Genomic DNA, 24649 nt, shown 5'->3' with positions numbered 1-24649 from the left:
TCAGCGCGCCAGTCTGCTGTTGTGGGTAGAGAAAGTGCCTGGCTCCCCCACTGTTGGAAGTGGAATGGTCTTCAGGGGATCTCAAGAAGAGAGCGGGAAAAAGGTTTTGATCAGGACCAGCTGTCAGTTCTCTCCTTAACTGTTCCATTGAAGCGCACAGTTCATCTGCAGTATAATGGGTTTATTTACAGCGGGGAGGCTGTGTCATGTTTTAATTCAACTCACCTCTCCCTTTTCGCACTAGCAAATTATACACCAATGTTGTGCTCATTACACATACCAAGTAACATGGCAAAGCTGGGAGATGGAAGTGTGCCGGCACACAGCTGCTACAAGTGTTTTGCAACATAACCCACTTTTCTTCTCAAAATAATGCCTTCATCCATTAACAAAGACAGAATAAGTCCATTTGCAGTATTCCTCATGACAAAAAAACAAACAAATGTTGTTTTCTCGCTGGATAGGACCCACTGTGTGTGGACTGCTCAAGGATTGTACAAATGCCATTGACATGACATGGCTTTGTGAGTTCGATTCAGTACCAGTGCCACGATGAAGCCAAATGAGAGATTGGAGCAGCTTTTATTACTGTGCCAGTGTTTTATTAGAAATGACCAAGCCTCTCAGCAGCAATGTTTTCTATGCTCCAAGAAACAGCTTGGCCTTATTAGTGTCTGGGATGCAAATGAATATTATCCCCAACTCGTCATGCCTCAACATTTTCTTCTTTAATGGTTTTGACAGGGCGTAATGAAACATATTCATTGAGGGAAATGCATGGGCATGTTCCAGAGCCCACTCATTTTTTTTTTACCTCACTTGCCGATATAGTGAGTGTAGCAGAAGACTTCCTCAGTAGGTGTTTAAGAGATGGTCATGAAATGGCACTGAATCCTGGATCTTTTGTAACCACTCCAGACGTGTGAATTTAGCATTCATTTTTGTCTCTATGTGAAATGGTTCAAAGCTGTGATGGTGGAGTGAACCTATACCCAGTTTACAGTGCACAGATAGTGGCACCCAATCTGGCGAAGCAACTATATTATAATAGGTGTTTGTCTGAGTCTGGGCTAACATCTGTAGCTATCCATTGGTATTCAAAGGACATTCCATTTGCATGAGTTTGAAACACCTGGCAGAAATTATCAGTGCTGTCATCCTCCTATTTTTTCCTCTGTATATTAGAAATCATTTAACTTCAAAGCAGTAAATGAAAATGCATTTTAAAGAGAACTTTTTCCTGTTTACATTGTACTACTTCAGAACAGCATGCTTTTCAAAGTACTTATCGAAATGACCTTTTCTACCCTCTCATGTTGAGAACTGCAGCTTTGTTGTCATAATATGTAGTAGTCACACAGTTTTTTCTCCTGTCTCTAAGTTGGTACAAGCACGACCACCATGTACTCTGTCATACAACCACTGCATCCCCTTATGCTTCAGAAGCAGGACGTGAGTGACTCACTTGTCTTCCAGGAAACGGGAAGCCCTTACACTTATGTTAGATAGGACTGGATTCAATCCGTATTGCCGAAGTTCCGCGTTGTAGCCCTATTGTCATGGAGCGGAGACTGCATTAAACGGTAAACGCTGCATATGTTGGCTCAATCAGATGTTCCATTTCCATTTCAAGTGAGCTTATCGCTGAACGACAGCGATAGGGATTGAATCCAGCCCTTAGTGTATACATTAGAGGGTCTGCTGTTATGGTACAAGAGGTAAATGTTAAGAGATGTGTTATGTGGTCTGACTGAGTAAACAGCAGATGGTTCGCCGGGCCTCTTTAGCGTTCTGTGTTTTATTTACTTACCCACCTGAATGACCCACGTTGAGCTCAACAGCTGATGGGTAGAGATATGAGAGTTAACTCTTCGCTGTTGTTTACTTCAGTTTCGCCAGAGTGCAAGGCCAGAGGAGCAATCTGCCTGGCGCATGCAGGAAAATTAGCTTGTTTATCAGCATTGTGATTTCTGTTCCGCCTCCCTGTTCCACTGACATTTTCGATGTACACGATCCATGACGGATTCCTCCTCAATCAAAATGAGTTCGACCTCTATCAAAGATGAAGGTATCGCGCGCTTGTTCAACCACTATGTTTTTTTTAATGAAGCCTGATGAGGACAATAGCTTCTGATGTGGCTGACGTATATAGAAGAGGTCACCTTGAGAATCATTTATCTGTCCTGTCAATGGGATGTTTGTGTCAAAGAGGCATGACACATTACTGTTGAGACATGCTATTTTGTGCTTATGGTTCTATATAGGATGTGCAGTACATAGGTTGTTTCAAGGCGATTCATTGTGGTGTGTTTTATTGAGTTTCCTCTCTCTGTGCTTTAGTTCTCATACACAGTGATGGCACACCTTCGCTACCATCTAACATGCTTTAGACTTGCCTTTAAATAGCCATCAGCTGAAGACCTTGAAGGGAGAAAAAAATCTTTAGCCATTCATTACCCCACTGAGGAAGTGTGGAACATTGATGGAATGTAATGAAAACTAATACTCCTTCCAGTCACTATGCAATCTGTAGGTATGTTTTAAATCCAATTACAGCCTAAGAAATAGCCACAGCCTCTATAGTATCTTGAGCCAAACAGAATCCAGGGGGAAATTACCCATCAGGAGTGCAATATTGTTACAGAAATGACATCACCAGGCCACTTGTGTGTCTTGAGGGCCAGTGTCCATGTGTGTGTTTATGTGGTGTGTGTGTGTGTGTGTGGGGGGGGGGGGTCAATATGTATGTACATTACACTTGATTTGTTTCTCCCAGTAAATTGGATTCTTTGCAAAGAGAACAGTCCCTATAGAATGTGTCCAGGATGCAAACGATTGATGTGGCTACATTGTCATCATCATAGACTTAAAGATGGTACAATCTAAATTGAGAAAACATTGTACTCTCTGTATCTGTGAAAGCGGAATAATTTGTTTTGAAGGAATGGAATAGTTACGAGATGTGGATTTCACAAATATTCAAAGAAAATATAGCATGACTAAAAATAGACGGACTTTTATACAGCAAGGAGATTGTAAAACATGATCAAAGCAGTAGCATTTATTACAGTGTTCATACATTTGTATTGTATTTCATGTTTCTATTTGGTGTAAGTACATAAAGGCTACACCATTCACAGCTTTTAATGTAGCCAATTTAGACTGTAATCATTTCTAAACAAATAGAACATGGATTGCAATGAAAAACAGTGTAAGCATTTAATATCGATTTGCTTGAGGTACACATAATGCTTCATTATCCATACAGGAAAACAGAGAAACTGTAGGAACTAATCTCTCTTTCGTATGTATGAATTACATTTGCTTCCACATTGATTTATCCCCCAACTTAGTCCCAGAGACAAAGTTGAACATAATATTTGCGGCACTGGCAAATGGTTTCCTGTTATCCCTGAGATAAATCTCTCAAGGCAGGGGCATTTCTGGTCTACTACAAATGATCACAAGGAATCGTATAATTAATCACTATTCCCTTCAATGAACAGCCACTAACCTTAAGAAAGAAAAGGAATGAGTGTGTTGCACACAACGCAGAAGTGGAAGTGAATGCTAAGGAATGGAACTCAAGGCAAGCACACAGTGTGGAGCACACAAAATAAATGTATGACAAAACAATACCCCAGGCACCAGCAGTATTAATGATATGCAGTGAACTCATTATTAAAGTTCCAAAACAGCTCCTGGAGTAACACAGATGGAGCCAATTAGGCAATGAGCATACTTGCTCACTTGCCGCTACATCTTCCATTTCTTTCATCTTGCCCATATTACTCCACGGATGAAATAAGCTGTATGTTTCTCCTCGCTACATAATATCCAGTGATAATAACAGTTATTTTCACTTGTAATTTCAAATAATTTATTGCTCCATAAATACCAAATGTTCTTTTACCCTTTCCTTGAGTACCTCATTTGTGTTGCAGTAGGTGCAGAAAGTTCAGTATTAACAGAGCTGAGCTAACTGCTGCTTTGTGTTCACAGAGACCTGATGCCTTCGACGCTGGAGGGACAAATCACCATGGAGAAGACACCCAGTTACTTTGTGACTAGCCACGCCCCCAAACGCATCCACACGATGGCCAGGGACATCAAGTTAATCATTGTGGTTCGCAACCCTGTCACCAGGGCTATTTCAGACTACACACAGACTCTGTCCAAGAAACCTGAGATCCCAACCTTTGAGGTTTTGGCCTTTAAGAACCGGACGCTGGGCCTAATAGATGCGTCGTGGAGTGCTCTACGTATAGGGATCTACGCGCTCCACTTGGAGACGTGGATGCAGTACTTCCCTCTCGCCCAGATGCACTTTGTCAGTGGAGAGAGGCTTATTGTTGATCCCGCTGGAGAGATGGGCAAGGTACAGGACTTTCTTGGGCTCAAGCGGATCGTCACGGATAAACACTTTTACTTCAACAAAACGAAGGGATTTCCTTGTCTCAAGAAGCCAGAGGACAGCAGCACCCCGAGATGTCTCGGCAAATCTAAGGGGAGAACTCACCCTAAAATTGACCCGGACGTTATCCGCCGACTGCACAAGTTCTTCAAACCCTTTAACATGATGTTCTACCAAATGACTGGCCAGAACTTTGAGTGGGAGCTGGAGGAGGGCAGTGACTCTCGGGGCTCTCAGAACTAACAGACTGTTGCCTCACGTCACAGCCACAGCTACACCACCAGCCTTTCTCAATAACACATCCACTGTCTGTCCCTACCGCTTCATCCTCTGAGAGAGGGCTTGAGTACGTCAATCAATCATGGCTGTCTTTGAGAAGGTGTCTGTATCCATAGGAAAAAAAGAGTTTACCGATATGCTTCTATTCTCGCCCTCAAAACTAATGTTGTTGATGGTGGCAAAACATTATTGTACATACTATACATAAAATTATATTTATATTTGTGAAGAGGAGCTGATTTTATTCCTTTTGTTTTGAAAACATAGAGCTGATACATGAATCATGTCGACTATGACGATGCATGCGATAAGTTAAGTGTCCTTACCTCCTGAGCCCTGAGGGTGTATTCTGCCTGCTTCTTCTCCTTTTACTTTTCATGCAGTTTGTTGCCCTTTCACCCACACCCACCAGCATACAGTACAAAACAGTCATACTACTCAGATGACTGAGGCCATGAAGTATTCTGGATGATTTATTTCAACACTCTGTAGAGAGCTAAAAATTACAGTACAATTATTACAGTACAATTATCCCTTGACGTGACCCTCATGTCGTATTTGAGGTTGTCCGTGTATGTATTATAAATGGAGACAATCCCTTCTTTGTCAATCCAAGTTTACCAAAGCAGAGCTTTAATTTTGTCAGAGTCAATACTTTTGTTGACCTGCACTTGTAGGTAACATGTTTTAAACAAATGTACAGTACATATATTTCAAATTGTTTTTGTATATCATCCTTTGTGAGGCTGGAATTGGCATATGGTTTATCAACTAGAATGTATTTCTCACACACATCAAGGGGATTACTGTAAATGTCACACCCATGCAAAGTATCCTATGCCCACTAATCTGAAGTAACAGTATTTTGAGGTGTGCACAAAGTATATTATAAATGGAGGAAAACTATTCTAAAAACTATTTTATATAGAGCTATTATATGATAAATGTGACAGAACTACTACGAAAACAAAATTTGCAGTGAGATTTGCGAGCCAATTGGGTTCTCCTGTTATTGTTAAGTCGATGAAGTGAAGAACAACAGAGGAGGACCCAACAGAAGGGAGTTAACAAACATCTGGTGCCACACAGTCTTCTGTCATTAAGAGACAAATGGGTTAATTAAGTAAGCCTGGAACATCATTGTCAATGTCAAATTGAGGATTTGCTTCAGACAAAATGTTATTATGCACAGGTTTACCCAGTAAATCTCCCATATTGTTTTGACAGTATCATGTATCTGACTGGAATATGTCTACTTGTTGAGGAAACATTATGTACATCATCGCATTGCAACCCACTTGTGCTCATCTTCATCCAGGTTTGTATACATTGCACGGATTATAATAACAAGAGTTTTACAGTCCTTTGCTGCTTTTCTATAAATGTTACTTTATGTTTCACTCCATGAAATAAGAACCGTCATCCTTTTTGCATAGCTTGCTGTGCTTCTGTCTGCTACTGTCTCTGGACTTTTCATCAATTGAGACAATCAATACAGTCAATGAGTCAATAAATACAGTCTTCTACACATCAATGGTCGCCCACAGCTATGACGCATTACACTGTTCATCTTCCCTGTTTCCTGGTCGGCCATGACAGGCTGGATTGGTTCGCTCTCTGCCGGCCCCCCTGTCACCCAGGGGAGGCTGGGTGCAGCAGCTCGTTACACAGAGCAATTGATTCAATCAAGGTAAGAACTCTACTACCCGTTCGAGCACTGAGCATGAACACTTACCTCAGAGCCTCGGTTTCCCAGTCACACCTTCCACTGAGGCTTCCCTGTGCAGATATCCCCTGGTGTCTTCCTCTGAACCTCTGTCTCTCTCTCCGTCCCCGGAGCACACTCTCTCATTCCTCACATGATTCTCTCTGTCTAGCACTACTCTCTTTGTTCAGTCTAGAACAGAGATGCGGGGTCATAAATAAGATTGTTTATAGTTTGACTACTTTGGGGAAAATGGTAGGTCGCATCAAATCATCAAATTTGAATGGGATTCTGCTGCCTGTTTTAATAGTGTGTTTGTTTTACTCCGATGAAGAAACTGCATTGAATGCATATGCTTAGAGGTGGAGAAATGGGATTTCTTGCAAAAAGAATACTTTCCATTTGCCAAATAAACACAAACAAAATATTCTAGCTAGCGAATCACTATATTGCACACAAAAGCAATTCTTTTTCTGGCAACTCATTTAAACATTTTCTGTAGCAAACCTTCAGATATTGCTTGCAGAAGTTCTTTCCTTTTAATTAGGATCCATGCTATTAAGGTTTTTTAAAATTCTGCTGAGTCAGTGTGCTTGAGAAACTAGGGCTGCACAACTAAGAGATTAAACAAGAGGGTTGAGAGGAAAAACATAATATCAATCATACTTTTAGGAAACACCTACTTGGTTTCTCAGTAAAGCCAAATCTAATAAAAAGATGGAAACACTGGATTTGACAAAGTGGCAACAACAACTTTGGTATATGTAGAAGTACATACAGATGTAGGATCTTAATTTGAGCCAGTTTCTACAGAAGGATAACAATCCTGCCGCAACAGTGACATTTTTTGTAGGGAAGTTTTAAATGTCCTGATTTTCAAGGAAGTTATCATGCAACAGGGTGATCAAAGATCGATCCAACATTTGTGTGCCTCAAATTCCCCTCAAACATTCAGAGATGCCACACGGAAGGACAAAGATACCTAAAGTGTCATGAAAACAGATACAAATGTTAACAAAGCATGTAAGTATCTTCTCTTTGTGCACCAAAGTACAGGCCACAGTCGGTGGAGTAGTGCAGTGCTTTGAGATGCCTTGCGAGAGTTCCATTGTATGAAAGGCATGCAAAGCTGTCCTCCACATGATTCTCCCTATGGGGGTCGTGGGGTGTTTTTGGCTCGGCATGGTGGTGGTGTGAGGAGATAGAGGAGAGAGGAGCTCTACTTAGACAACAGGAGGAGCCTCGCCCACTCATCACAACCACTATTGTTATGCTGTCATCATGCTCCCCGAATGTACAAATGAAAATGAATGTCTGTCACTCAATACCTGTAAGGAGATAAAAGAGACTGTGTATAATTTCCTCGCGAGTGGAATCCGCAGTACTTCACAGTAGCCTACTGTCCAATGAAAAAAGCTCTTTATAAACATAGCCGAGCTCGCAGAATGACGAAGAAGAACATTAAGGCATGAACGTAAACAACAATGATGCAAATCTACCCTTGGAAAAACAATAAACTAAGGGCTGGATATCAAATCAAATGTATTTATATAGCCCTTCTTACATCAGCTGATATCTCAAAGTGCTGTACAGAAACCCAGCCTAAAACTCCAAACAGCAAGAAATGCAGTTGTAGAAGCACGTAGATACACTCCGGAGAGCGGAAGATCCGAGTTATAGTGAAATTGAGACGTAAAGGTAATTTCTGACAGCGTTCTGTATGCAGTTTTTCGAAGACGTACTCTGTTTGTATATATTTTGAATCATGCATCGATGCAAGCTTTAACAGAAAGTATGCAAAGACAAAAATTACCAAAATGTTATTGAAAAATGTTATTGAAATCAATGGCGGCCATTATTTGAGTTGAAGAGAGAAAATACACTCTGACTTTGAAATGTTGCCTATTCACATCTCATATGTTGCCTGACTACAATATATTATCTTGATACGTTAATGAATACATGCTGTGTTCAGTTTTGCATGTTTACCTACCTTCGTATCGTAGATTGCAAGCCCATAATAAGTCAATAGGGCTAACTGGCGAGCTACTACTGTTACAATAGCTAGCCATGAAGAATTGTTAGCTAGCTACCCACAAAGAATTTACATCTATCTTGCATAATATTAGTTTTAGGTCATTTAGCCTTTTAAACTATCTGGTTAGCTACATTATTACGATTCACATATAGCTAACTGACAGTTATGAAGTAAAACGGTTGCTTTGTGTATATGTTGTTTAGTCTACTGTTATCCATTGTCCTGGCTGGAAGAAGGTTCAGTGCATGGGGAGGTGTAGCCTGAGGTAATACATTAGGGGGAGTATGAGTGCTTCTCAAATGTAATGTTTTATGCGTTCTCCACACTCTCGTCATCACAAGAACGTATTCAAGAGAATGTCGCCAGAGCATGCACCCGGAGTATGAGAGTGTGGAGCGCGGTAGTATGCATATTGAGAAACACCCTCTGGCAACTTGGGAACAGTGCCTTTAAATTTCAATCGTGTTATAGCGCGCATCTCCCACACTCCGGATTGAATCTAGCCCTTACACTCTCTCTTTTAAAAATATGAATTTGTCATCAAATATGTTGGGAGAAGGGTCCTTTTTAACACAGTACAGTAGTTTACCATGTCTAGAAAGAATCATAGTTGTTAGCTACGTTGCAGTCCAATCTTACTCTGACTGGCTAAAAGCGAAATGTGATCTCAAATGGAAACAAACAATTCCTGTAAAGTACAATAGAAAGCATCTCAACAGGATCCAGCATATCATTTACATGACCTAAACTGATCTTATCGAGAGCCATTGAAAGTTTATGATCCATCTATTACTGTAGGAGTGTGTGTGTGTGTGTGTGTGTATGTGGGGGTGTCTAAATAGGTAAACTGTTGTTGTAGAGGAGGGGAAGGGGTGAGCTTGTTTTTCATCCTCGTCTCCGAGTTTCAATTACCTTACCATTTATAGTGCATGAAGGCCTGTATTGTCTGGGATCACCCTTCTGATGCCAGCAGGACAAAGTGTTGTCTATATAAAAAGCATTATTTTTCCAATCAATATCTCTCTGCATCCAATATGCTCCTCGTCCTAAAGGAGACTAATTTCTTGATCCATCATTGGTAATGGGCTCATTAATACACTGTTGATTCATTTTCTGCTGAGTGGATATTAACCTTTTGCCAGCAATCATTAATTATGTTTGTCAGAGGTGTAGTCAGTATGTATTGTGAATTAGATTCTTGGAGGCCACATAAACAAACCTCTTAAAGAGCGACTGAACACATTGATTCTGCATGTGTTTCTCTGTTGCTCATTAAGAAAAAAAGGGATTTCATTCTTGGCGATGTGGTTCGATGTGGCTGATTTTTGTCCCCAATGAGACACCATAGAACAAAGACAGTATTACTTCCTCAAAATAGTCAGCATAAATCTAATATAACTCAAGAAATCTGTAATGAATTTTGACGTGTTTTGCCAAGGGTTTAGTCGTACAATTTTATGTCTAGCTAAGATGTTCATTGCAATATTTGTTATGTATTTTTTGTTGTTGCAATTAATCGTTTTATGTAAACAAAGTCAGATCCAATATCCTGATGGGCAGGTCTGTCTCACTGTCTGTGTGTTCTGAGGAAGGAATGGAGAGAGTGCAATCATTTCAGCTGTGTATCGTGCTAAGCCTGTCGCATGCTTCCCAGTCAAAACAGCTCGCACATATATTATGCCAACATTTTGTGACATTTTTGTTCGTTTTGGTGTGTGGCAGGTTTTTTTTCGTCTGTTCGAGCACTTTTTTTTCTTAAGGCAACTCGAAGTTCGGTAGCCAAAGTCTACGCCCCTTCGTCGATGATTGGTCAACAGTACTACTCCTAGTAGGAGTGGGAACTATGGATGGGATTCTTCAATGATGTGTTTGTTGTCATTCAATGAGAGATGACTAGTTTTCATGCAAAAAAAATTCACCTGAGAAATACTGCAACAAACATTTTAGTTCGATGTAAAATTGCGCGTCTAAGACCTCTGCAAAAAAAGTAAAAATGAATTACAGATTTCTTGATTTATTAATTATGACTATTTTGAGGAAGTTGTTTGGCTATGTTGTTGCTACGGCATCTCAACGGTCATTTTGTTGCCTTTTTTTCTCGTTTTTTCAAGCGAAGGTCTTTTAAAGGAGTATGTGAGGCACAGATGTTCGCTTCGCCTAGCTTAATTCTGCTGGGAGCAAACCGAATCTAGTATGCCGTGCCTTTAAGGGCAAGTGAGCATTGTCGGAATCAAAACCCAACCCTCAAGTAAGTCATGAAGAACTGTTTTGGATGAGACTAACTTTATGAACAATATTATCCTTTACACTTTGTAGTCAATAAATGTTTCTGACTAATATCGATGCCACATAGGCCATTTTCTATCCGATAAGTTGAGCTTCAGTTGCGCTTTAAAATGGAAATATTACAGTTCACTGCATTTACTGTATGTTGATTTCAGTTGCCATACCGATAGACTCGCTACTCTCTCCCTGTTCATGTTCTGTTTTCCTTTGTACACAATCATGTAAGTTTGCCATGAAAGTGGCAACAGTGGTCCCTCACGTTGCTTTGTTCAGTGATGCATGCCTTCGGGGGCAATTATTATGCTCTGAAAAATCTAAAACTCATGGTACAGTAGGTGATCTAAATGCCTGGCCCGATGCATCTGATAACTGCTTCATGTAAGGGGATGGGGTAATGTTAGGTTTAGACATGCTAGCGATTGGGTTTGAGGAAGCCTGGGGTGTTAAAACTCTGCAACTGGAATATAAACCACTTAAGTTCTCAAAATAACTTTTCACCAATTCTACCCTCACTAGATATCACATACGATGCAGCACTTCTTTCTTTTCTTAATTAGGCTTAGTGCACATCCTTCAATAGCTCCTATTCTCCTATGAGGGTTTGGTCTCCACTCTCATTTGTCAGCAAAGTAAAAGATTCTCAGCCTAATTAGAAGGTATGTTTTTCATGAGAGTATTGAGGGTAACAATTATCAATGTTTGTTGATTTTTAAAGAAAGACATCTTGGTCGCTACAAGACACTCACTCCGACGTCATTGCAATGACATGGAAGGCCACAGTTGGGTGAGTTGTACAAGGTTGTTAATCTTTTATCAGATGTGTAATAAGAATTACTTAATTATTGCATCTGAGCTCCTAGAGTGTGCGGCTCTCCTTTTGTTTTTCATATGCATGACATAAAACTGATTCACTATTCCAACAGCCTTATTTCAATGAGTTTATGATCCATTTGTGCCATGGGGGAATGTCGCTAATGAGAGACCTACTTCACGTTGTTCCTTGAATCATCAATTTTTTATGAAAGATAAAATTGTATTTTTATATGTTGTTTGACTATACACCTCTGACTGTAACCTAAGTGATACATTTATTCATGCATTTTTTTCTCTAATCTATAATGTATACATTTGCGTTGCAATCACTATCAAAAGCCTTGCAATTTCCTCTCTATCTTTCTCTTGCATGCAATGAAAAGACATCTCTGGAGAATTGTCTACATAATCTTCATATTCTGTGAGGTACGGCAATTTTGCATGAACAATAAACCCTAAGTAGGAGATGAATTAGTCCTGTGTAAGAGAGGAACTGTAATGTAGTCTGTGTGTAGCTGGTGTAGAGGAGTCAGGCGCAGGACAGCAGATATGAGTAAATAAACGTATTTTACTCAAAATAGCCAAATACAAGCCCACAATAAACAGACTGTTTACATAAAAACAATCACTCACAAACAAACATGGGGGAAACGGAGGGTTAAATAATGAACAAGTAATTGGGGGATTGAAACCAGGTGTGTAAGACAAAGACAAAACAAATGGAAAACGAAAAGTGGATCGGCGATGGCAAGAAGGCCGGTGACGTCGACCGCCGAACGCCGCCCGAACAAGGAGAGGGACCGACTTCGGCGGAAGTCGTGACGGGAATCTAAGTAGGGAGATGAATCTGTTCCCACTAGGCCAAGTAAACCTGTCTCCCTTGGCGGTAACTGTACAGTACCAGCTTCCTTCAAGTCACATGTAAAGACCAGCTTTCATTAGATTTGTCTAATCTCCCAACAGTTCCATTTACATGTAATCAGCTAACATCATTCACAAAAAAGTCCTTTTGATAAAGGTTGGACAATTTCCATTTATCAGGTATGCATATTGTTTTGTATAGCCTTTTAATTTGAATGCTTATTGGGTTCGGGATTGCTGGTGTGTGGTTTGTAATGTAAACATATAGCACACAGTCAAGTGTGCACAGTAGAATGGATTTTGTGTATCTATCAGAATGTAACTATGGTCTGCTTTATGTAGTTTGTCATCCAAGCTACCCCTCTTAGTGCAGATCATGCATTAAATTATTTGGAAAGCCTCCATTATTAAACAGCCCCCTGTCCTATTTCTGAAAGTGTTACTTGAAATGAACAATGGTAATGGAAACGCTTACCCTCATGGTTAACATTTATTTAGAATTGCCCCAGGTATTATTTGAATAATTGATCAAACTTTTCTGGGAGGTTTTATGCAGTTGTTAATCATAACACGTACATATTTGCTTAACATTGTTATGATTCTCCATTACCAGTGATACAACATGTGGTGATTTAGCTAGTTACTTACATTGTAAGACAATTCAATGCACAGGATTTACCACGATCATAGGGTTAGAAATCTCTGGTTGGCATTTCAGCGCATTTGCAGAAAAGGCATGTCACTCTGGACGTTTCCAATGCATATGTATTCCACGTGTTTTGCAAGTGACAGAGTGAGAAGGGTACAATATGTTCAAGAACCTCATTTCGAAAGCCTACAGGCAATACAAGAGCTGACACAAGCTGAGGTGCACAGGCAAATTTTAAACGTATTAGAGCTCTATACAATCTGTTAAACTGACACAAAAACTGAGGTACACAGGCAAAGTTTAAACGTATTAAGGCTCTAGTCAATCTGTAAAGCTGAAGCTTTACAGATTCCGCGATAGAAATTTCAAAGGTAATTTCAGATTGAGCCAAAATATGGAGAGTTTACCATGAATGCAGTCTCCACTAAAGCGGGAACATTGCCTTTAAATTTCAATCACGCTGTAAAGCTGAACTTCCACGATGCGGATTGAATGGAGAGATAACCTGGCAGAAGGCAGGATGCCAAAAGTTGCACCTGGTTTTCTCATGTTTGGACATTGGACTGTTGTTCTGTTCCATCCTAACTCTGACACTACATAAATGATGCAAAAATAAAGTAATGTCAGTTTTCTGAGGGAAGAGTGCATAATGCATGTATACTTGACAACCCCCACACACCTAGCACAAACAAACAAGGTAAGAAGTGTTGTCAGTGAACAGAATCGGTGACCGCGTCTTACCATCTCAACATTGGTGGCTGTCATCTATGTTTGTTGATCCACATTTTACCAGTCATTACTATATTTTCCTTGTTAGCTCAACAGCTTTGAAGATTTGCATGCAAACTGTCATACATTTGTATGAGTGGCATAACAGGAAAACCTTGAAACCGTGAGTGGCATGGGCAAATGTGTGGCTGAAGGACCCTTCAGCACCATGGACAGGGCCACAAGCTTTTCTTCCTGTGGTCCGACACATAACGAACAATACATTACAGACAAAAATACTTTACAATTTACATACATGTATTACATTAGCAAAGACATTACATACTTATATATATATAAAAACTAAAGACACAAACACACACACAAAATAAACAATAATAATGTGTGGGTGTGTGTAGAGTGCATGTGTGTGTGTGTGTGGGTGGGTGTGTGTGTGTGTGTGTGTGTGTGTGTGCATCCATCAGTTACACATATACTACATGACCAAAGGTCATGCTCATCAAACATCTCATCAAACATCTCCTTCCAAAATCATGGGCATTAATATGGTGTTGGTCTGATATTGGCTGCTATTCTAGGAAGGCTTTCCAATAAAAGTTGTAACATTGCTGTGTGGACTTGCTTCTATTCAGCCACAAGAACATTAGTGAGGTCGGGCGCTGATGTTGGGCGATTAGGCCTGGCTCGCAGTCGGCATTCCAAATCATCCCAAAGGTGTTTGATGGGGTTGAGGTCAGGGCTCTGTGCAGGCCATTCAAGTTCTTCCACACCAATCTCAACAAACCATTTCTGTATGGACCTTGCTTTGTTCACGGGGGCATTGTCATTGTCACAAAGTTGGAAGCACATAATCATCTAGAATGCCATTGTATGCTGTAGCGTTAAGATTTACCTTCACTGGAACGAAGGGGCCTAGCACGAACCATGAAAGACAGCCACAGACCATTATTCCTCCTCCACCAAACTTTACAGTGGGCACTATGCATTCGGGCAGGTTGCATTCTCCCGGCATCTGCCAAACCCAGATCTGTCCGTCGGACTGTCAGAAGGTGAAGCGTGATTCATCACTCCAGAGAACGCATTTCCACTGTTCCAGAGTCCAATGGCGGCGAACTTTAAACGACTCAAGCTGACGCTTGGCATTGTGCATGGTGATCTTGGGTTTGTGTGCGGCTGCTCGGCCATGGAAACCCATTTCATGAAGCTCCAGATGAACAGTTTTTGCACTGACGTTGCTTCCAGAGGCAGTTTGGAACTCGATAGTGAGTGTTGCAACCCAGGACAGACGATTTTACATACCACGCACTTCAGCACTCGGCGGTTCCATTCTGGGAGCTTGTGTGGCCTACCACTTTGCGGCTGGTCCGTTGTTGCTCCTCAACATTTTTCACTTCAAAATAATAGCACTCACAGTTGACCGAGGGATAGTTGACAGGGGCAAACTGAGTTGTTGGAAAGGTGGCATCCTATGACGGTGCCACGTTGAAAGTCACTGAGATCTTCAGCAAGGCCATTCTACTGTCAATGTTTGTCTATGGTAATTGTATGGCTGTGTGCTCGATTTTATAGACCTGCCAGCAATGGGTGTGTCTGAAATAGCCGAATACACTAATTTGAAGGGGTGTCCACATACTTTTGTATATATAGTGTACATGTCAGTACATACACACAACAAATGTGTTAGTTTTTTGCTGTTCACTTGCGCTATATGAGATTGAAGGGAATTCCATGCAATGATGGCTCTATATAATACTGTACATTTTCTTGAATTTGTTCTGGACCTGGGGACTGTGAAGAAACTCCCGGTGGCACTTTTGCTAGTGGGGTAAGTATGTTCGAGCCATATGCAAGTTGATTATACAGACAATTTAGAATTTTCAACACATTAATATTTCTCACAAAAACAAGAATTGAGCCAAGAGAGACTGACATGCATACTGTTGGCACTAGCCTCCTGTGTATAATGAAGGGCAATATGTGCTGCTCTGTTCTGGGCCAGCTGCAGCTTTTCTAGGTCCTTCTTTGCAGCACTTGACCATATCACCGGACAATAGTAAAGATTAGATAAAACTGGGGCATGCAGCACATGTTTGGTCAACTGTGTTTGGTCTGTCTGTGCATCTATCACAGACAGACCTCTCCCTATCTTTACAACAATTAAATCAATATGCCTTGACCATGACAGTTGGTGACACCAAGAGGTTTCGTCTCCTCAACTTGCTCAAAAGCCGCGTCATTCATTACCAAATTCAGCTGAGGTCTAGAACTTAGGGAATGATTTGTACCAAATACAATACTTTTAGTTTTAGATATGTTCAGGACTAGTTTATTACCAGCTACCTATTCCAAAACTGACTGCAACTCGTTGTTGAGGGTTGCAGGGATTTCGCTAGCTGTGGTTACTGACGTGTATGATGTTGAATCATCAACGTACACGGACACACAGGCGTTTGTTTAATGCTAGCGGTCGATCATTAGTAAACATATAGAACAATATAGAACAGTATGGGCCAAGAGATATACCCAGCACATTGGACAAAGCCACCAACCCCAACACAGGAGACAGATGCGCTCACTTCAGCACTGCAGCATTCAGTTTAGCAATGTGGAAAGCTGCACTCCCTTCAGCACCAGGCCAACCGAAGACAGCACCACAGCTCTGCTCACCCAACACAGGATTACTAATCAGCACACCTGCAAGGCATTCCCTAATCAACTGACTGGCACAAGAGTACAAGCTGGATCTCACTCAATTGGAGCAGTTAAGAAGACAGCCACAGCATGCCTACTCTCCCACTTGAAGGGCCTCTCAGAGGAAATTGCTGCCACTGTTTTGATGCAATTTCCCATCCTAGGGAGGAAATGCATGTTTAGGTTTCACCTCAGAAGAATGATAAAGGCTACGTATACATATTCACGAATTAGGTGTGGCAATTTCTACTTGGAGTTGATAAACATCAACAAATAGGGCTCTGACAGCTGTCAGTGTAGCTAAGCTAGTTGCTAGTAATCTAATGTTATCTGATGTAGCTCTTTTCTTCTTTACTACACCGTATTAAAAAGATTGGCCGGTTTTGGAACTGGATTTGTCATAAGCATTGATTTAGGGTGAACTTTGCTTCAGATGGAAGTCACTGGCCTATCTTTGACTTTGCCATCTATTGTTATTGCCAATTTTTTGGGGCACCTTCCATAAATTGCAGTTGCAAATCAGCCATTAAAACAGTTTGAAAGAATAAGATGAAGCTCGGGTAAGATAGCTTGAAAAATAACTGATATACATTTTTCTACATTGTAATGGACACGGTGCAACCTTTGGTATGTAGACTGCTGGCAGGATTTGGCTGCAGATCAGTAAAGCCAGTAAAACCGCGCTCATGGTTCTCACAGGGGAAGTGAAATGATAGGCTTCAATGACCTTGCTTGTGATAGAACATGCCGCAAAATCTAGCTAACGGTTACAACTATCAAAGCATTGGAGCATGTAGTGAAGCAAAACTTTAGTGGTCAAAACCATTCATCTTGGGGTGACGGGGGAAGCAGGTTTGCAAAATGCTATCATATCACTCAATTATATATTAATAAAGTGTATCTTTTTATTATTTTTACCAGCAAAAACAATAAGTAAAAATTTACAAATTATTCATTGGATTATGAAATTTTTCTGGTAAAAAGTGCAAAAACATAAGTTTGAACCCTCTATTTTAATTTGCTCCATGGCTCAGGCTGTTTTTCTTATCTCAATTACGAAGAGGAAGAACAGCTGTTTCTGATTCTAAACTATTCCATGCTTTTGGATGGTAACATTCATGTAAAACCCAGCCCTGAAACGAAACGTAGGCTGAAAATAAATTGTATGTCAGGAAAAGACTGCATTCACATGGATTTGCATGAAGTGGGCAGTTTGGGATTCTCACTTGATACACAAATGTATCATACTTTGGCAGAAATAATTACTTATTGAATAAAATTCATTGTGCAATGATCATGGGTAAAGCTCTGGCCATCATCTTTCAGCTCGAAAAAGTGGATTTCTACTGGCGTGGGCGCTAAAGCCTGTTGCATGCTTCCCAGTTGAAACAGTTTGTGTATATTATGTTGAAATGTCGTGACATTTTTTGTGTTCGGCAGGGTTTTTTCCGGACAACAAAACTACTCCCAATAGGATGGGGAACTACTGTATGGATGGTATTCATTAATTAAGTGTTTGTCATTCAACAAAAGATGGCTAAGTTTTAATGCACATTTTTTAACCTCAGAAATACTGTACCAAACCTCCTCTGCGTAAACGAGGAGCTCTTCTTGATTTATCTTTGATTAATTTACGCTATTTTGAGGAAGTGTACACTGGTTACATGTTGTTGCTATGGCGTCTCAAGAGGGACAAACAGTAATATTGCTTTTTTCACATCAAAAACTATAACGTGCTTTAAAGGAGTATGCGAGGCACAGGTGGTTGCTTCGCCTAGCCGAATTCTGCTAGGAGCAAACCGAACCTACTAGCATGCTGGCGCCTTTACACTTACACTGTCTCTCCTTCTATAGACTCCTCAAAAGGAGAGTTACCAGTAAAGCCACGCCACCACCGATGCAAGAGACTACAGATGGCTGCCATCTTTAACCACACTCTTGCTTTGTGGACTAAGTCTCCAGAGACACTGAAGAGCTTAGCAATTGAAAGCTGTAAGAGTAAAAGCTCAAGTTAAAGCATCTGTAACTTGAACTCTTTTCTCGTGTGTTTACTCATTGTCGCTCGTGTATAGTGCCACACGCCACTCTTCTCGACATTTAATGGGGGCAGTTAATGCTGGGCAATTGAGTAAACAATAACTTGTTGTCCCTCTTTCTTTTTGTGCAATGGTGAAACCATGTCTAAACCTGGAGGAGGAAACTTGGGAGAGGCTGGGACAACACATAATCCTTCATGTTGTCAGCCAGCGGACTTCCAACACCATGGAGGAAGAAGGTGAGAACGTTACACTGGTATACATCTCATACCAGCCCAACAAATGCTAAGCGCCCCTGTTATTGTAATGATGAGAGGTAACCATCTCTTGGGGGTACTATGATATTTGTGCGTCTGTAACTTTCTCACTCATCATTATTCATGATTCATTATTCTATTCTATTCTTATTCATTATTCTATTCTTATTTACAATAAAAGTGACTCCAAAATGACACAATACATTATTTACCATTTATTTCTCTTGGGCACAAAATAATCTGAAACACAAGTAAAACAAACATTCAACAAGTGTGTAGAGTCACAAGATTGATGTAGTCATTGCATACTAAGAATACGGGACAAAATACTACAGTATACATTTGACAACTTTAATACACATATAAGTGAATTTGTCCCAGTACTTTTGTTCCCCTAAAATGGGGGGTGTTATGTACAAAAAGTGCTGTAATTTCTAAACGATTCACCCAATGTGGATGAAAATATGTTTGATTTCAAATCCTTTTGGAGTATAGAGACAACATTTGTTTTCAATATAAAACGTTTAAAATACAGAAATACTTCCAGTATGATGCAAAAGAAAACTTCTACTTTTAAGACAGGATAAACAAATTGTTTTCAAAGATAATTAAACACATTTCTTTTAGTTACCTTTTTCTCAACTTGTTTCTATTACTTTCTTACTTTCTAGCATGTCAAGATAACTTACAGAGCAGGTAGATAGCTTTGTAGCCATGGCTTGTGCACCTTCCATTGTTTAGCTAAGTAGCTTGCTAGCTATGCATCTAGCCAGCAGGTTGATGTTTTCCTTTTGTAACCAAGGCAGAGGAAAGCAACATTCACCTCCACAAATTCTGTTTACATCGATATCCACACTGAATTAAGCACTTAAGTCAGTACAACGGACTTAAAGTTAAGGCAACGTACTTACTTGGAAGATGATAAGGAGAAAATGTACGTAAGTTGTTTTATTAAATTTGTCCTTGGTCCCTCTTCCCTCACCCACAATTAAGGCCAGAGAGATCCTCACTAAAATGTCTGATGATGATGACCCAGAGGCCTATCTCTCGCCATTTGAGAGAGTGGCAGAGTGAGGATTATGGGACCAGATGACATGGTCAGCTCTTCTAGCCCCTATCTCACAGGAGAAGAGTAACAAGCCTATCAGGATCTGGAGACAGTAGAGACCAATAACTATGACCGTTTTGAAGGAGGGGATCCTAAGCAGATCAGGGCTCAACCCCTTTGCCAGCGCACGATGGTTCATTACCTGGAAATAGTAAGCTGGCCAGGCACCCCGGGTGCAATCATACCACCTAGGGTGGCTTGGGAAAAATTGGCTGAAGCCACAAGTCAACTCTGTGGATGAGGTGATTGACAAAGTTGTCCTGGACCGGTTCATGAGACCCCATTCCTACAATCTGCACAAAGCAGCCACCCAACAATTCCCTCAGACTCACCAGGACATAATTCAGCTAGTGGAAAAGTTGTAGGCCACAAAAGATGCACTTAAATCAAACAAACAGGAACGACCTCCAAACAAGCCGACGCACAAGCTTTTTCCTCAAGAAAATGTGAGCCAAAACAGCCGCGTATTTCCAAGCCAGAGAGGAATGACGTAATGTATTTTGGTGCGGAAAATGTGGGGCCAAGGGACACCCTACTCACAAGTGTCGATTAACGGATGAGCCAATGCCTACAGACCCAGGGGTGGTTGGTCAACCCTTCATTGCCACCTGTCAGACCTGAGCGATGACGGAAGTGAGGTACCCGCTTGCAAGTATCCAGTGCAGGTGGGCTCCCATAATCTACTCTGGACTCTGGTAGTGCCATGATTCGAATACGGACAGAATAGATTCCTGTATGGTCTCTTTGAAACCATAACACCATACCCCTCACCTGCATCCATAGGGACACCAGGCACAACCCGACAGCCTGCATCCAGCTCAACACTGATTGTGGGGCATGGACTGTCATTGCAGGGGTGAAGCCAGAATTGATGGCCCCTCTACTCCTGGGTCGAAACTGCCCCGGATTTTACCGTTTTTAAGGCTGCTGGGGTAAGCAAAAATCCCTCTTGCACTATTGCTGGTGTTCACATAAACACAAGCCTTTGCTGCTTATTGAGAAGGGGAAACATACTAACACCCATTCTTGCCAGTAGAGGTCAATGGAGGTGCTGCAGGGTGATGCCCCACAACCAGACCAGCCTGACCACAACAAAGATCTTGTCGATGTTGAAGGTGAGCCCCCCTACCTATCAATGACTTCTCCATTTGGTTGCAGGGCCATTTCGGCACTGCCCAACTGAGAGACAAAAACCTCGCCAAGTGCCCTAGAATGGTCCAGGAGGTGGATGGTAAAAGCCCTGGGAGACCGACCTTTGGTGACTCCTTACTTTGCCCTTTGTCAAGGGCTACTCTATTGGGTTACAGAAGTAGGTGAATGTCATACATCACAGCTCCTCGTGCTCAAAGTGTATGTTGCAGTTCTTCTCCAGCTGGCCCACTGTCATGTCTTGGGTGCTCATCTGGGCAAGAAAAAGACAAGGCAACAAATTGTAGAGAGGTTTTACTGTCCCGGAATCTACACGGCTGTCACACAGTACTGTCAGAGGTGTCCAACCTGTCAGTGGACTGCACCAGTAGGGTGTACCCATGCTCCTCTCATTCATTGAGACCCCATTTGTTGGACCCCTCCCAAATTCTGTGTGAAGATAATGAGATATCCTGGTGGTGGTAGACTATGCCACCAGGTAACCTTAGATGATTCCCCTGTGAATCATTACCACCAAGGCCATAGCTTAGGAGTTGGTACATTTCCCCCATTCAAGCTCTTCTACACTCACCGCCCAAGAGTTCTCCTCAATGTTGCCATGGAAGCCTGGGAAGACCCAGTGTCTGCCCATTGTACCCTGGTAGAACATGGGGTTGGGATGTAGACCAGGATCACCTGGGTGATGCCCATTGTGCACTAGCATGAGCAAGAGTCACAAAGAACAGGGGACTTGCAGAAGCACATGAGTTCAATCCTGGTGACTGTCTGATCATCCTTCTCCCCACCACAGAAAGCAAGTTCCTCACCCGGTGGCAGGGTCTCTACGAAGTTATGGACCAGCAATATACTAGTAAAACCTACCAGATTGCCGTAAACAGGAGAAAGTGTATCACATCAACCTTTTGAAGAAGTGGGAGGAGGATGATGTTACTGTGTCCTTTGACCCCACAGAGCTTCCCAGGAAATACCCTTAGATATCGTAAACATGGCGCAAGACTTTACTCCCCAATAAGAGGTGACACTTTGTTGATCAGTACACGGGTGTATGTTCCTCTTTCTCTAGAGGACAGATGTGGTAGAGCATTATAGGCGTACTCCACCTGGGAAGACAGTACACGAGAAGCCGTACAGGGTCCCTGAAGCTCATCACAAAGCCATCCGTGCTGAGGTCAAAAGGATGTGGGAGTTGGATGCCATATAGGAATCAAAATGTCCATGGGCCAACCCCATCATCCTGGTATCAAAGCCAAATGGTACACTGCGCTTCTGCAATGACTACCGATGACTAAATGAGGTGTCAGAGTTCGACTCCTATCCCATGCCAAGGTCTGATGAGCTCATAGAGTGGCCTGGATGAGCTTACTACATCACCACACTAGATCTTACCAAACTGCCTTCTCCAAAACTGATGGGCTCCTTTTGGCCTTCACGTGGCCCCGGTCAACTTCCATCCGCTGATGGACATTGTCCTACGGCCACATCGGTACTTTGATCTGTTTGGAGACCTTGGAAGATTACTTGGAGAAGTTAGGCTGTGTCTTGAGTTCTCTCTGACAGACAGGCAGGCCTGACCGGCAACCCAAAGAAGTGCTACATTTCACAAAGTGAGGTGCAATATTTTGGATACACCATTGGTCGAGGACTCATCAAACCACAGGAGAAGAATGTTGAGACAATCCACAACTTATCCAACCACCAAGACTCAGGTAAGAGCCATCATGAGGCTGGCCAGTTACTACCAGCAGTTTATTCTGTAGTTTTCTGCTCGGGTGTCTACCCTGAAAGACATGACACGAAAGGCCAAGCCAGAGAAGGTTAACCTTTTGACGCTTATGAACACACGTGTGATCATTCTACAGTGGTCCCTGCAGTGTACGCTCAAACCGGTATGATTAGAAGACTTCATTGGAATGTCTAGTTATAATTGACGTAACAGTCAGCTTTTGAGTTTGCAACACTGTTATTTCACAGAAACATTTTTGCACAACCACAGTCTTTACAACTTTGTGAGCAGTTTATTTTTGGATGCAATGTTCAGAAATTCGCAGATGTAGCAACAGCATAAAACAATTCTCATCCAAATCGGAAAATGACGGCTACATTAGTCCTAGCGCTAACTGAGTAAAGAGTGAGCTAACACACGTGGTCATATTTATCCAACAATCAGCTGATAGAAACCATCATATGAATGAGCTAATAGTAATTACTACTTACAATTCATCACATCACGGGTGAGCTCACCAGTGAACAAGATAATTAAGTAAAACACTTTCTAAAAGTCAAATGAAATCCCACGATGGGTAGAGTTTGTATGCGCTGCCATGTTTGTTTTTCTGTGTCAACCAAAGATAAGAAGAGGTGACAAGATGAGTTGGGTCTCTTTACACTGTGCATGTTGAAGGTGAAGGGAGTGTGTCATCCACCATCTTTCACATCCGAAAGTTTACTCGAAAGTCGAGTGAATCATCCCTTCTTAACCTTGTTTTGCTATAACAACTTTGGTCTGACAAATGTTTACGTGACACGCATTGAATGATGTCAACAAACATGGAAAATAAGTTAGCATTAGCTCATTATAATCAGTACAACCTTCAAAAAAGTATTTTACACATATCATATGTGTCCATTACAATATATGCCAGAATCAGAATGCATGATTTGATCACTAGTACTTGTAAACGTGAATAAATAAGTACCACATAAACCATTTTCAGATATTTATTGATACATGTGGCCTGTGCCTGTGCTATGATACATATCATTTGTCGCCACAGGTGGCTGGTTTAGGTTTCTACCGTTGTGCTACATGGAGTAGATAGCATACAACATACCTATCTAGTGGTTGTGTTGGGGACAACAGTTGTCGACAACTGTAGCATTGTAGCTAACCCTAAACCTTTTACTAACCTTAACCTCATTCTCTTAACCTCCTATGTTAATTCACTTAACCTGCTGCATTAGTTCTCCTAACAAGCCACATTAATTATCCTAACCTGCTATGTAAACAAACCATCTGGGGAGACAAATCATCAGTATCACCACACCTGCAGCAATCGCGTCATCCCTGACACTCACTTGAAGCCATTCAGTGTTGTTGTTTGTGTACTGTATGTAGCTAGTGGGCTAAGCTGTAGCATTAGCAATGCCTTTCAAAAGGAGATGACTCACAAATGTGGAAATTCTGGAGATATTTGTAAAATTCTGACAATGATTCTGAGTATGACAGTAAAGAATCAGATTCTGACAGTGACGAGCTGCTCCTTGCCCACCGAAGAAGTCCCAGGTCCCTCAGAAGATGCTGGTGGTGATGGAGGCAGACCGACAGTGGATGAAGTGTGGGAGGTCTGCGGTAGCTGGAAGGCCTCCAGCCATTTCACCCCTCCTGGCCCTGCAGTTGGCTTTGATGAGTCCCAGTCTGGAGTGCAAAGCCCCTTGCCATCTCCCTCTGAGGCAGAGTGCTTCAAACTGTTTCTGACAGAAGAGCTGTTGGAAGACATAGTGGACACGACCTTGGAGCTACAGGAGAAGAGAGAGGCACAGGGAAGGTGGACCACCTGACGGGAGAGAAAGATCAAACAAGACTGTGTGCTTGACTATAATCGCAAAATGGTGGCAGTGGATAAGTCAGACATGA

General features: G+C 41.6%; 1 protein-coding gene across 1 annotated transcript in view; it reads left to right on the top strand.

Moving 5' to 3' along the window:
* hs3st4 (heparan sulfate (glucosamine) 3-O-sulfotransferase 4) overlaps positions 1 to 4904 on the top strand; it is an 89483-nt gene extending 84579 nt beyond the window's left edge. Inside the window, exon 2 of the mRNA XM_064985652.1 lies at positions 4003 to 4904. Coding sequence (XP_064841724.1) covers positions 4003 to 4657 — 655 coding nt within the window. The 3' untranslated portion in view covers positions 4658 to 4904. The remainder of the gene's footprint in view (positions 1 to 4002) is intronic.
* Positions 4905 to 24649: the final 19745 nt, after the last annotated feature.

The sequence above is a fragment of the Oncorhynchus masou genome, chromosome 14 (genome assembly GCF_036934945.1).
Source record: "Oncorhynchus masou masou isolate Uvic2021 chromosome 14, UVic_Omas_1.1, whole genome shotgun sequence".
NCBI classification, from domain to species: Eukaryota; Metazoa; Chordata; class Actinopteri; order Salmoniformes; family Salmonidae; genus Oncorhynchus; species Oncorhynchus masou.
This window is presented reverse-complemented; position numbering and strand designations above follow the sequence as displayed.